This window comes from Blastomyces gilchristii, assembly GCF_000003855.2.
Source record: "Blastomyces gilchristii SLH14081 genomic scaffold supercont1.7, whole genome shotgun sequence".
Taxonomy (NCBI): domain Eukaryota; kingdom Fungi; phylum Ascomycota; class Eurotiomycetes; order Onygenales; family Ajellomycetaceae; genus Blastomyces; species Blastomyces gilchristii.
This window is the reverse complement of record NW_003101676.1, coordinates 1,236,028-1,248,388: the sequence shown is the minus strand read 5'-3', so window position 1 is coordinate 1,248,388 and position 12,361 is coordinate 1,236,028. Positions and strand designations below refer to the sequence as shown.

The 12,361-nt window shown below is 44.4% G+C and overlaps 3 protein-coding genes across 3 annotated transcripts; 1 reads left to right on the top strand and 2 right to left on the bottom strand.

The window, feature by feature from the left end:
• Nucleotides 1-1,513: 1,513 nt before the first annotated feature.
• BDBG_04206 (uncharacterized protein) lies at nt 1,514-4,572 on the top strand (the record flags this gene model as incomplete). The annotated part of the gene is made up of 4 exons (XM_031721577.1): nt 1,514-1,631; nt 2,199-2,925; nt 3,032-3,838; nt 3,891-4,572. 4 exons carry the CDS (start codon nt 1,514-1,516, stop codon nt 4,570-4,572), a joined length of 2,334 nt encoding a protein of 777 aa, XP_031578182.1.
• A 103-nt stretch (nt 4,573-4,675) lies between these two features.
• BDBG_04205 (peroxisomal membrane protein) lies at nt 4,676-8,078 on the bottom strand. The gene is made up of 3 exons (XM_002625290.2): nt 6,914-8,078; nt 6,297-6,782; nt 4,676-6,222 (listed from the first exon to the last, which is right to left on the bottom strand). Exons 1-3 carry the CDS (start codon nt 6,972-6,974, stop codon nt 5,384-5,386), a joined length of 1,386 nt encoding a protein of 461 aa, XP_002625336.1. The 5' UTR covers nt 6,975-8,078; the 3' UTR covers nt 4,676-5,383.
• An 8-nt stretch (nt 8,079-8,086) lies between these two features.
• BDBG_04204 (oxidoreductin) lies at nt 8,087-10,956 on the bottom strand. Its single transcript, XM_002625289.2, has 3 exons — nt 10,410-10,956; nt 8,682-10,330; nt 8,087-8,603 (listed from the first exon to the last, which is right to left on the bottom strand). The coding sequence occupies exons 1-3, from the start codon at nt 10,518-10,520 to the stop codon at nt 8,495-8,497; spliced, it is 1,869 nt and encodes a 622-aa protein (XP_002625335.2). The 5' UTR covers nt 10,521-10,956; the 3' UTR covers nt 8,087-8,494.
• Nucleotides 10,957-12,361: the final 1,405 nt, after the last annotated feature.

Here is a 12,361-nt window from a genome sequence, read left to right as displayed (position 1 = left end):
TATGAAATAAGATTAAGAGAATTAAATTAATATTCACTGAGACTCTGTCAAACAATATAAGATAGAAGACTTAATGTAATTAAATCTTAAGAATATATAAATCATATATTCATCTCATACACTGAATTACTGTTATATTAAGTATAAAGTGATAGAAGTTCTAGATAGTTATATCTATTATTTTAATATATTATCAGAGATTTATAATATCTTTTATACAAGCTTACTCTGCTACACTGTTACTGACTTATTTTCTTCTCAACTAACTTTCAACTGACAGCTGCTAGACATTATAGAAGAAGATAATAAACTTGAGTAAGAAATTGAGAATATTCTTAATAAGAGACTCTGCAGCTATAGCTAATAATATCTTGTGAAATAAGTTAGCTATGATTAACTGATCTGAACTTTGAGTTTCATATTATCTGAAACAGCAGTTCTTGACTGATGAGAACTGCTTCTGAAAGAGAGAGACTAATGTGACAGACTGCACCTGATCAATTATATAGACTATTCTATTACACTTCACAGATTTCAACTGCTTCATTCTCAAATATATACACTTCAATTCTCAGTCATTCTCAATTATCAATTCTCAGCTGTTATAAACATGTATACTTCAATTCTCAGTCATTCTCAATCACTGATTCTCAGTCATTATAAACATGTATAGATTCTTTCATCTCAAAGCTTCACTGCATATATCATTATATACATATATAAATATTTACTTCAATTGCTGATTTTCATACTTTCTCTTTCTTTTTCTTCTTTAACATTTTTCTCTTTATTATATAAGATCTATCAATATTATACTGATCTATTTAGTGTAGATCTCTTATAATAATTAATTAATAATTAATTCAGAATTAATTCAAAATCAATTTAAAATTAATTTAAAATTAATTATTAAATATTTTTGTCTTAATATATTTTAAAATTCTGTAAAACATCTCTTTATATTCTATATGAATTTATCTATTCATTTAATTGATTATGAATCAGTTATACATGCTTTTTGATTGATTGATGAGCTGAATGAATGAATAAATGAGTGAATTGAAAGATTGAAAGTCAATTACCAACTGATTATTACTGTATTGTGTGAGGTTGGGGTCATGATTATGTAACAAGGTCAAGTGGCGCACTTAGCAAGGTCAAGTTTTCTGCTTCCTGGCATTTTTCGGCTGTCTTTTGCAGCAGCAGCGCTGAGATTGGGGTGTTGTTGGCTAACTAACGTTAACTAGTTAAATAACTTTATCACCACTGGCTCGGGCCAATTTATCTCGCTGCCTCAACTGCTCCTCTTATTCCCTAGGCAACCAGGCCGGTCTTGGGATCATGCCATTGTGATGGTTTTCAAAATACAACTCCGCTGTCAAAACGGGGGTGCCTGTCATTCTGTGTAGTTCCAAGCCAATCTCCGCTATGAAGGCTTCTCAGGGGTTGGCGTGGCCGCATGGAAAGGAGCCTACTCTACTGCTCAATAATAGTGGCGCAATGCCTAGCCACCATGGAGGTGGAGCGAAATCGTGGAGAACTCATGGCGGATCTCAAGAGAGAATTGAGCTGCCTATATCCTCCGCCGCAGCAACACACGTCGCATCGAGGCCAATATGACAAAGTCTTAGGTGGCAACTTCTAGCATATATATATATATAACGGGCTCGAGGCTCTTAATTGCTCTCGATGGTTCCCCTTCTCTTCTCTAACAGCTCTTCTGGATCAAATATCTGCGTTCTTTATACCGACGATGGTAAACTTCAACCTTTCTAGATTACCATACGTTGGCCGGTTTGTCAAAGATAGTAGCTATTGCCGGTGCCTTATGTTGGGACAAGATAATGCAGGGAAAACTACCCTTCTACACAGACTCCAGCTGGGAAGAAAAGTTGATACCATCCCGACAGTGTTGTACACCTCTAATAGTGAGTTTTGCCGCATTCTGCGATTCCCATTTAGGCAATCTTTGAAAACTCACAGCTCACCATTGAGAAATACAGTTGAAACGGTCCAGGTACCTTCGGAAAAAATCAATATCACGTTCTGGGACCTAGGAGGTTTGTCTCCCTTTCCTGAACTGAATATGGATTTTGGAAACTGTCTTCGTGAATTTCAGTCTCTATTCGATACTGAGTTCGTCGAATGTCGCAGAGCGTAATCTATGTTGATACGGAGTTAATCTCGGTTGTATACAGGTGGCTGTTCGCGGATTCCACCCCAACTCTTCCGATATTATCTGGATCCAGAAATCTTGGTTTTGTTTTTGATTGATCCTACAGTGATCTTTTGTCCAAATGACGGCGCTAGAAGAGCGCAAGATGCCATTGAAGAGCTGAAGTTTGCTCTAACGGAAATAGTCGGGGCTAAGTATTTAGCAGTGATATTTACAAATCGCGACCAAACACGCGGCGATGATCCTCGAGTCGAGCTTCAAATTTCATTGGTGAAGCAGGTCCTCGCCGAGCATAGGACCAAGGTGCCATATCCATGCGAGCTTTATGATGACCTAGAGCAACTTAGCGCAGCTACAGGCGCGCAGACAGATATTTTGCTAACAAGGCTTGCCCGCGTCGCCAAAATGGAGGAGAAGGCGATGAGAGATTTCCTGATGAAAAAGACAGCCCCGTCTCCTTCACCCAAGCCAAACCTACCCAAGCTCTCAAGAGAGGAGCTGTTGGTGAAGATAGATAGCGGCTCCAAAGATGCGGATAACTTGCTAGGTCCAGATGAATTTATGAGGCGGATGGTTTCAGGGGATTTAGAAAAATGGGACCATCAGTTCCATTTGCGTGCTGGGTTTTTAACGCTTACAGAACGCATTCTCAGGGAGAACGTTGTATTCGACGCAGCTGACTTATTTCTTGAGCGACTAGATCTGATGCTGAAGGCTGTGCCGGGAAAGTTTCAGAATACTTCACATCGGTAGGCATCTGAGTCCATCCCGTGCTTATAATGTTATTGGTATCCGGTCTACGGGCACCTATTTGAATGGACTTATCTGACGAATGAACCTTTATCTGTTTATTAGGACGTTGACGATATTCTGGCTGCATCAAATCTATCTTGCCATGCTCTCTTTTCGCGAAAGAGCGGGATCATTCCCTGCCAGGGAGAAATTCAATGAATTTCTCCTGGAGAACCCCGATCTCATGCATGGCCGTTCATGGGACTTGTATTATTCCAAGGATGTTTTGTTCAGTCCGGCGGCGAAAGATGGCTGGAAACTGCCTGACATCCGACCCCTTCCGCGATATATATCGCGTCGAGTAGAGAGCCAACAACCCACTACTCCAAATCACGAGAAGAACAAAGCCATATCCGTCCAATACCAGACACGCCTAAACACCACAACCCCGGAGATCCTCAAACGTTTCGCCTTCGCAACTCTCAAGGCGATGAAATTGACCAACCGCCGTCGAGCTGCCGTCATTAACGAAACTATGCCTGTTCTGCAGTCGCAAATAATACGTCTTCGAGCCGCGTTCTTAACAACCCCATCACCATCACGGTCTGCCAATTCTACAATAAACATAGACCCTTATTCCGTTACCCAAGCCTACTTCTGGATCCAGATGCTACACGCAGCCATAGAGTCCGTCCCTGCCAGCTCAGGGCTTGACATCCGAAACATAACCTTCGAAAGCTTCCGCGTCCTCTTCCCCGAACTCCTTGCGGAAGATGATATTTGGAAGCAGTACTATACCGAAGAACGATGGACCAGCATCAAGGGGCGTACGTGCACGGTATTACCCGACTTAAAACCGCTCCCGAACGTGTTGCAAGCCCCTTCGCAATCCCATGTTCGGCAGGCTGTAGCTTCGACGCTCGACGAGAAGTACTCGTATTTCATCATTCTCGACATCGCTATATAGCTATGGTCGACCAAGTGTGGAGGAGCTGTTTCTCGAAGTGCGCTGGGCAGTGAGGGAAGCGCGCGAGTGTGGGAGCAGTTATTCTGCAATTCCCAGCACGCATGCCATGCTCATTTATCGCATCTTTACCCGAATGTTGGACAGAAGAACTATATCGCTATCCAGCGCGGCGTGGGATGCAGTGTCGTTCCTCCACCACCAACAACAACAGCCAAAGCAAGCCAAATCACAAGAATATGAAAAAGAACACCATCACCATCACTATGACCACCCGCCCTCTCCACAAAACTTCACGGCAGCAGTCTTCTGGTCCAATATAGTTCTGCGTGCATTTTTCGAGACCGATAACTCATCCCCCTTCCATTCAAGATACATCAGTTCTGCTTCTGCCACTCACCATACGACATCTTCTCAGCAGGTAACGTTGCGGGCGCAATTCTTCGAGGAGTTCCTCCAAGCCAATCCGGAGTTGTGCTGGGAGGGTTTGTGGCGCTTGTATTATTCGGATGAGTTGTGGAGGAGCGAGGATGCCAGAACTATGTATGTAGTGCCGGACCGGAGGGGGATTCCTGCATTTGTGGAGAATGGAACTGGGGGTGGAACGATGGAGAAGGAGGTAGAGGTAGAATTGGAAGCAGAGAAGGAGAAGGAAGAGAATGTGGTGTTGGAAGGCGGATGGGAGGTTGTGGGTGAATAATGATTCGAGTGGAATGTACATGTATGTACAGTACATACTATTGACTGTTCGTCGTTACTGAAATTTAAGGGAGAAAGTTTCGTGCGCTGGAAATCATAAGTATTCAGTGCTCAGATATATTCATGAATTGAAGAACCTGATATATTTCCTGTGCCCTAGGATGGCAGTCCAATGGACACCTTTCATCAAGTGTTTTTAATTATTCTGCGGGGATCATCGTGGAAAAAGAACCTAAATGTTTGTGATACTACAGGTAGGTAGGTAGGGCAAGGCGCTTCGTAAGAAGAAAAATAGAGAGAAAAGAAATATCAAAAATATTTGAAAGACACTGAATTTCCTGGATTACTTCCAGCCGGCTTTCATCATCTCACGTTCTCTGTGATGGCTTCTAACATACATACCTAGGCACCTAGGCACCTAATAAATACCACATGTAGTAGGGGGGGTAAACTAAAACTTATGAAAGAGGGAAAGGAGACGCGTAGATAGACATGACGCATATAAGAATGATTACAAAGCCAGGGGATATTGGGCTGGGGCCTGGGGGACGGGACGACAAGGATAAACAGAAGCCCAAAAAAACGCCGAAAATATGTAAGTTTGAAAGAAATAGATTAAGAGAAAAGACAAGGGCCAATTCCGGGCTTAGCTACCCACTACACCGAAAAGAGAGATAGAGAGAGTAGAAAGGAACAGAAAAGAAACGAAAAGCTGGCTTAGCCCCTGAGGCCCTCCCAAATCAAACCCATTTAAAGAGGCCAGAAACTATCAAATCGGGTAATATATTAAATTTTATTTTTTTCAATCAATCTCAAGAATAGAAAGTACTCTTCTGGAAGCTCTCAGGGGAAACATCTCCCATCTTGCCATTAATCACGGGCTTGGCATTGGCTGCCTTCAGGCTATTTGCCCGCTGCTTCAGCTGCTCGTCGGCGGCAGCACCCCCAGCGCCTAACAGGGTATTACTCCTGGACGCAGATAGAGACGATGGCGCAGACGCGGCATTAGCACCCGCTGTGATAGCCTGTTGCTGCGGTTTTCGCTGGATGGTTTCTAAGTAAGGGCTTGGTAGGTATCCGACGGTACCATCACGGGCCCTGCACCGCCACCACTCTGACGGGTTCCCCATGGGATCCGATCTACTAAGGACAGCGACGAGATCGCCCTTTTTCACGGCAAGGTCGACGCCGGCGGTGTTCTGGGATTCGGGGGTGTAGTCGTACATGACGCGGCAGAAGTCGAGTTTCGAGGGGTCAATGGCATTTTGTTGTAGATTGCCCGGGAGCGGTTCGCCGTTCGGGCCGATCATCATGTTGCGCTTGGCTTCGAGTTCTTGTGAGCGGGCGAGCGTGCGGATGAGCTTGCCCATGAGGTAGGGGAGGCCAAAGACGGCGACGAGGAAGAAGAAGAAGGGCTTCTTGGAGGGGCGGGGAGGGGCTGAGGAGCCGTCGGGGAGGGTAGACGGCCTCTGGCCCTTTCCTGTGAAAGCGGCAAATGAGGATGGGGTGAGTGATGTGGCGTCCGCGGGAGGTGGGCGGCCGGTGAGTTTTGCGATGAGAGTTCTGAACCATCTGAGGATAGTAAAGATACCTAGAACGGACCCTAGGGTATTTCGTAGGTTGCCAAACTGCTCTGCAACGGATACCATGGCTAGAAGAGTTTCCCGTTAGCCAGGGGTCTATAAATTTATTACCCACAAATTAAAGGGAATCAGGAAGACATACCAAAAAAGGAGCTATGGGTTGCCATGTAGGTGCTCTCCAGCATCTGCGCAAACCCTCCAAATGCACCCACAATACTCTCAATGAGCTGGAATGTAGCTTGCGTACTCTGATTAAAGGAGTTTGTCAAGCTGTTTGGGTCTCCGCCTGGTGGCATACCGCCGTACATGCCACCGTATCCACCCATGCCACCCATTCCACCATACATACCCCCGTATCCTCCCCCATATCCGCCATACATCGATCCCATACCCCCTAGTCGCGAGTATGGCGATGAGTAGCTATTATAACCGCCATAAGTACTCCCATATGGGCTTTGGCCTAGTCGCGACGCACCATATGGGGAATAATTCGATGCCGTCTGGTTAACGACAGAATTAAGGGAGGTAGGTCGTGAAGGGAGATCTGGAGCAGAGGAGGTGGTCGTTGAGGGAGAGGTGGAGGAGGTAGTAGAAGTATTGTTGGGTAGAGGGCCTGCCACCGCGGAAGCTGTTCATCCCGCAATAAAGAAAAAACTGTTAGCCACGTATTGCCTCTAGGTAGAGCGTAGAGATAGGCAACAAGCCAAAAACGAATTCTTTCCTCTCGGGGGGGGTTTGGAAGAGACAATGGAAACTTACCAGCAGCGACAGCACCGGCGCCGGCTCTCTCCCACGGCTTTGGTGGCGAAACCGATGCCATTCGTGCTACGTCTACACGCACTCACGGCTTGTGAAAACCTCTATGTCACCACTCGGTAGTAGTCGATGATACAAGACGGCCTCTCTATATCGTGGACTCGGGGTGGAAGCGATGTTTGGGGAAGAGCGCCAAGCTCGGTAGGTAGCTCTGCAGCACCAAGGAGAAGGGCGTATTGGCAGGAAAGATCCGAAAAGAGCTTGTAAAACGCCGGCTTTCTTGACTCGAGATTCCGGGAATGATGGTGCGCCGCTGCGCGGGAAGTAGACAGTTTGACGTGGAGGGTGGAATGAATATTTGGAAGATGCAGAAAAGCTGGAGGAGATGTTTTTGCCCACGAATGCGCGTTTGGCCGAGGATGGGGAGGCGGGATGAGTCAGCAGGGCGGGGCGGGGAGAGATTTTCGGGAGCTTGCGAGCCGAGGATGTTGACGGCCGACGGGGAAGACCATATTGGAGGAGGTAGGTGTATCGAAGACGCAGGGAATAAATGGATGTATAGAGAGGATAATAGTTACTAATATGCATTGTTGGGTCTGTCAATCAACGCCGCACATGCTGCATATATATCGTTATATTGGTTTACAACGTCCTTCACACCCGCCGTCAGATGCAATTCTTCGCTGGTTCTTCCTGGAAAATCGCAGCCTCAGATCACATGTCGCGCTGCCACCCAGCAACTTTTAACCTGATAGCATCTGAAAGTTGCCATACGAGGGGTGATAGCCAGGATGCGCTTGATACAGGGTTAAAGGAGGCCTTGAAAAATATATTGGGCTAAAACTATTCGCGGCGATGATATATCCGATGTCTTTCCACTATTGGACTACAAGGGGAATCTTCGACGTCCCTCCAGGTGAGGATATCCTAACTCATCAAACCTTACTCCAACACATGAAAAATGACAAGGCTAATAGCACGGATATGGCAGGGAGGGATAAAATGAGTAATACCCCTTGACGACGGAAGTTACCCACTCCTTAGCTCTACAAATGAATAGAAAGTTCCACATGTGTATGGGAAATAGGGTTTACGGCCGAAGCGTCGAAGTAGAAAAAATAGGTAAGTAGGCATTATAAGGTTTACTCTAAAAAACCTCAGAATGAAAATGAGGGAGGAAAATGTTGCGAACAATTAATTGTGGATGGAGAAAGCCGGGTGGTGAAGAATTTTATAAGGAATCAAAAAATAGAATATATATATATACATATATAAAATATAAGAACTGTCCAATATAATGCTCCAACGCCTGGTGCTACATACTCCATGTACTCGTACAGCTATACGTGTTGTGGAAAGTTGTCGGTAGTACGTATATATGCATCAACAACAGAGACAACAAAAGTAACAAGACAGATGTGTCTAATTTTGGCTTCTCGCCGCTATATTGCCCCTATGGAAGGGAACTTGGAAGAAAAATGACTGACGGGGTATGTGATAATGATAGCACAATGTTCCATGTCAGACTGCAACAATGGACATTTACTCCATACATATTTGTATATGAGCTCGTCCAGTGCACTTCTAGAGTTCATCGCGACGGGGGAAACGGAATTCCCACGAACGGGGAGGGACGGGGACTCCAAGCCAGAAATTCCACAACCGGCTGAGCTCCATGATGAGGATTTTCCATCTGCATCTCACATTAGATACGTTACTGTGAGTTGTCTCTGCGGTGGGTTGAGAAAAGGATATGGTGTTGCTAACTTACGCTATACCAGGAAACTTAATCCAACCATTAAGCACATATAAATACGTCCGCCACACCACTTCGAATTCCTCTCGGAAAACATCCATGATACTATCTCCTTGCTTTTCCTTTGTATAGCCGGGATTAGAAGTTGTCCTCTGCGCCCACTCGTCATCATCGTCCTCTAGATCCTCTACCGAGAGTCGCTTGTGATCTTGCTTCTGATCTTTGCGCGATGGATTAACCTTCTCCTCGCCCTGGCCATCACCTTTGTCAGATTTAGGCCCAGCAGGCGAGAGTGGAGAGGCCTTCGGGAGGGTCGTATGAACAGGCAGGTTACCCTCTGTGCCAGATACTATCGCTTGCTCAAAGTTCTGCACAGCAGTGATACTATGCGATACCCGCCCAAGCGTATTGATAAGAGCCACCAACTCTGTTCGCCGCAGAGGCGGGTTTTCGCCGTTCTTCGTCTCGTCAAATTCGAACAAGATCTTCAGCGCCGCGCCGTACCCAGCGGTCTGCAACTTACCCCATAGTCGACACTTGTCACAGCCAATGCAGTCCATGAGCCGACTGACATTGCGGAAGCGGTTGCGGAAATCCTCCTTGAGGCCATTGGCAGCCTCATCGCGGAACATGGTGGTCTCGTCGAAGATCTTTGGCTGGGATGAAACAGTGTCGGCAAGTGAGAGGACCTTCACCCTCGTATCGAAATCCTGTGGCGGATCACTGTTACAGAAAGAGTATGCTTGTAGAAGCTTTTGGATCTTGGACACGGCGCGAACAAGGACCGCGAAGTTGAAGTAAAGGTTCGAGATACGCTCCGGGTGGTCGTGGAGACGTTCCCTGTAGCATTGGACATTGGGAAGCCACTGTCCGGTTTTTTGATTGAAGTAGTCCCAGCACAAATGTGTCGAGATGGATGCATGCATGCCGCTGATTATTCTGTGGAAGACCCGCTTCTCTATGCACTCATCGTCTAGAGGATAGGGCTCATTCCGCGACGCAGCGGTGACAACTTGGTATCGTCCATGCTTGTCTAGGACACTCTTGAAATCCTTCGCCGCCTGGAGATTACTAAGCGGGGAATTACGGGACGATTGAGGTTGTGACTTGGGGAGTGGCTTCAAGAAGCAATTCTCCCTATATATCGCATCCCAGACATGCCTTGCCCCTTCACCCCCGTAACCCGTAAATCTCTCAGGATTATCCAGTAAACTAACGTAATCTCCTTTCGCCGTCGCGCCCTCGTCCTCTGGAACACAGTAGTCGCGTTGATCGCACTCGTCATCATACTCGACAACACAGGACTCCCCAACGTCCTCGCCTAGCATACCTTGGAGTGGTTTCTCCTTTGGCCGTTCCTGCTGGAGTTTTTTTCCCGGATGTCCCGCCTTGGGGCCTTCCAGCTTGCTCAGCTCCTCTGCACGCCAGATGGGAGGAATATCATCTTCTGAATCCAAAATGTTAACGGCGCAAGCAATATTCCCGCACATTCCCACATCGTCAGACCAGAATGGGCATTGTTTGTTAAACAGGTTCAGACGGTAATAAGAGAAGAAGTCTGTATCGTGAGTGATGGATTGGACGAGCGGGGCGATTTTGTCGTTGACAGCATCGAGGGTGGCGAAGGAAGCGCAAGCATCTGTCACGGTTGCTTTTGGGTCGATCTGCTCGAAGGAAGGCTTGTTAAACATTTTATTCTCTTTCATGAGAGGGATTTATTGCAGCCAGAATACGTCAACTTACCGCACAAGCACTAGGAGGGTGAGCTCTTGCTTTAGAAGCATGGCTGTCCGCTCTAACTGGGCTTAACCAGGTAAAGACTGCCAAGTAGAATAGTTGAGAAGCGGAACGCATCGTTTGTTGTTCCTGAGGATGTGTGTTTAAGTGTTGGCTACTTCATAAGGATAACGGCCAGGTGTGCAGTGTATATATCTAAGCTGTGTGAGCTGATTGATTACCAATCCGTCTGGGTTGAGTAGGATATGAAACGAAAGCTTTTGTAGAATCTCTATAGTTTTCAAACGAAAGACAAGAATGGATGGAATTAAGTAGATCAGGAACGAGAAGTATTTAAAATAAAAGGGAGCGTATGCTGTGTGGATAGTTGGTCTTTAGTAAATATACAACTTCAAAAGTTGGTTGGTATAGGAAGGTAAGTGACCAACATGCCAAAGTAAGGACATGGAAAATGAGAAAACACAGAAACGGCTAGAAGCCACCTGTCAACTGCCCTGGTTTTCACCCTTTTTCCGTCCTAGCACAGAGATAGATTGTTATGTCGCGATATCAACAAGATTGCAAGGTGGCCGCAGATCTTCAACGAACGGCAGCGATGCCAGCTTACTAAGCAATCAGATTAACTCTGTTAGCGGAATCGCGGGGATTGAACCTGTAGGATAGTTGAAGGTTGTATTGATAGATCTATCTACAGGAACATAATATAGTGGTGGGTCACGTGATCTAGTGGGATCGCTAACCGCAACAGCTGTAAGGGCCAACACCCCCCCTCGAGATAACAAGAATCACATACAAAAACACTCAAACCACCAAGATAGTCTGTCAAAACCAAATACAAATGTAAAATTAAACATTCCCAACTTTTATACCTGTAAGACCTAGCAAAATCATGAATCATGCAAATATCACAGTGTCTAGAGATTTAGTGAGTTCATTCATTATTATCTGAGTGATGAGAATATATTCTAAATCAATGATCTTCTGATTCAACTGTCAACATGAAAAATGAAAACACATGTCAATGTACTTGCTTCAGGCTGTAATAACTGTCATCTTTGTGAGATCTATAGCACTCTTATTATTAATGAGAATCTGTATCAGAGATGTAGTGATGAAGTTAAGCTCAATTATGAGATTTCAGATTCATATTACCTTGCAGACTGCCTCACTAAGAGTTATATATTCAGTCTTATTGAAACTTAGAGATACACAAGGTTGCTTCACTGAATATCATGAAATCAGACTATCTATGAGCTTAAAAATGTAGCTGAATGTTGATTTTCTATCATTATTCAAGAGGCCGGCTCAATCAGAATCTGAGTAGTCAAAGAGTAAGTAGAAATCATCAGGGAAATCAGAGATAATGAAAAGATCAGTAGAAATGAAAAGATTGATAGAAATGAAAGAAACAGATCTTTTATACAGACTATATCTGTAGAAAATGCTCAGATTTATAATCTCTTTCAAATAATGTATAACATGTAATAGAGTCTTTTAATATTAAGATGTTGAATTAATATTCTGTTGAGTAAGTAGCAAGACAGTATAAGTAATATCAGAACATGTTTTAACTGTAAGATATTGTAAGTAATTCACATTATATTAGTATTACTGAATTATGAAATCAGTCTCTTTCTCAGATATAGAGAAATTATTAATATGAAATTCATTCTTCATTAATATTCTGATAACAGCTGTATTATTATGATAGAAATCTTTAATAAGATATTTAATATATTAATAATGTATTAAATCAATTCTCTTGTCTGAATAATTGATCTTCATACTCAAATACTTGATTAACTGATATAGATTCTTGACTTTCAATTTCTCACTGAGTATACTCACTAGTTAATCAGCATTCTCAGAAGCTTCAGATATGATGTTGAGATTATTAATGTAGATTATTATATAGAGATAATATCTGAATATATAATATCAGAGTGTCAGATTATAAG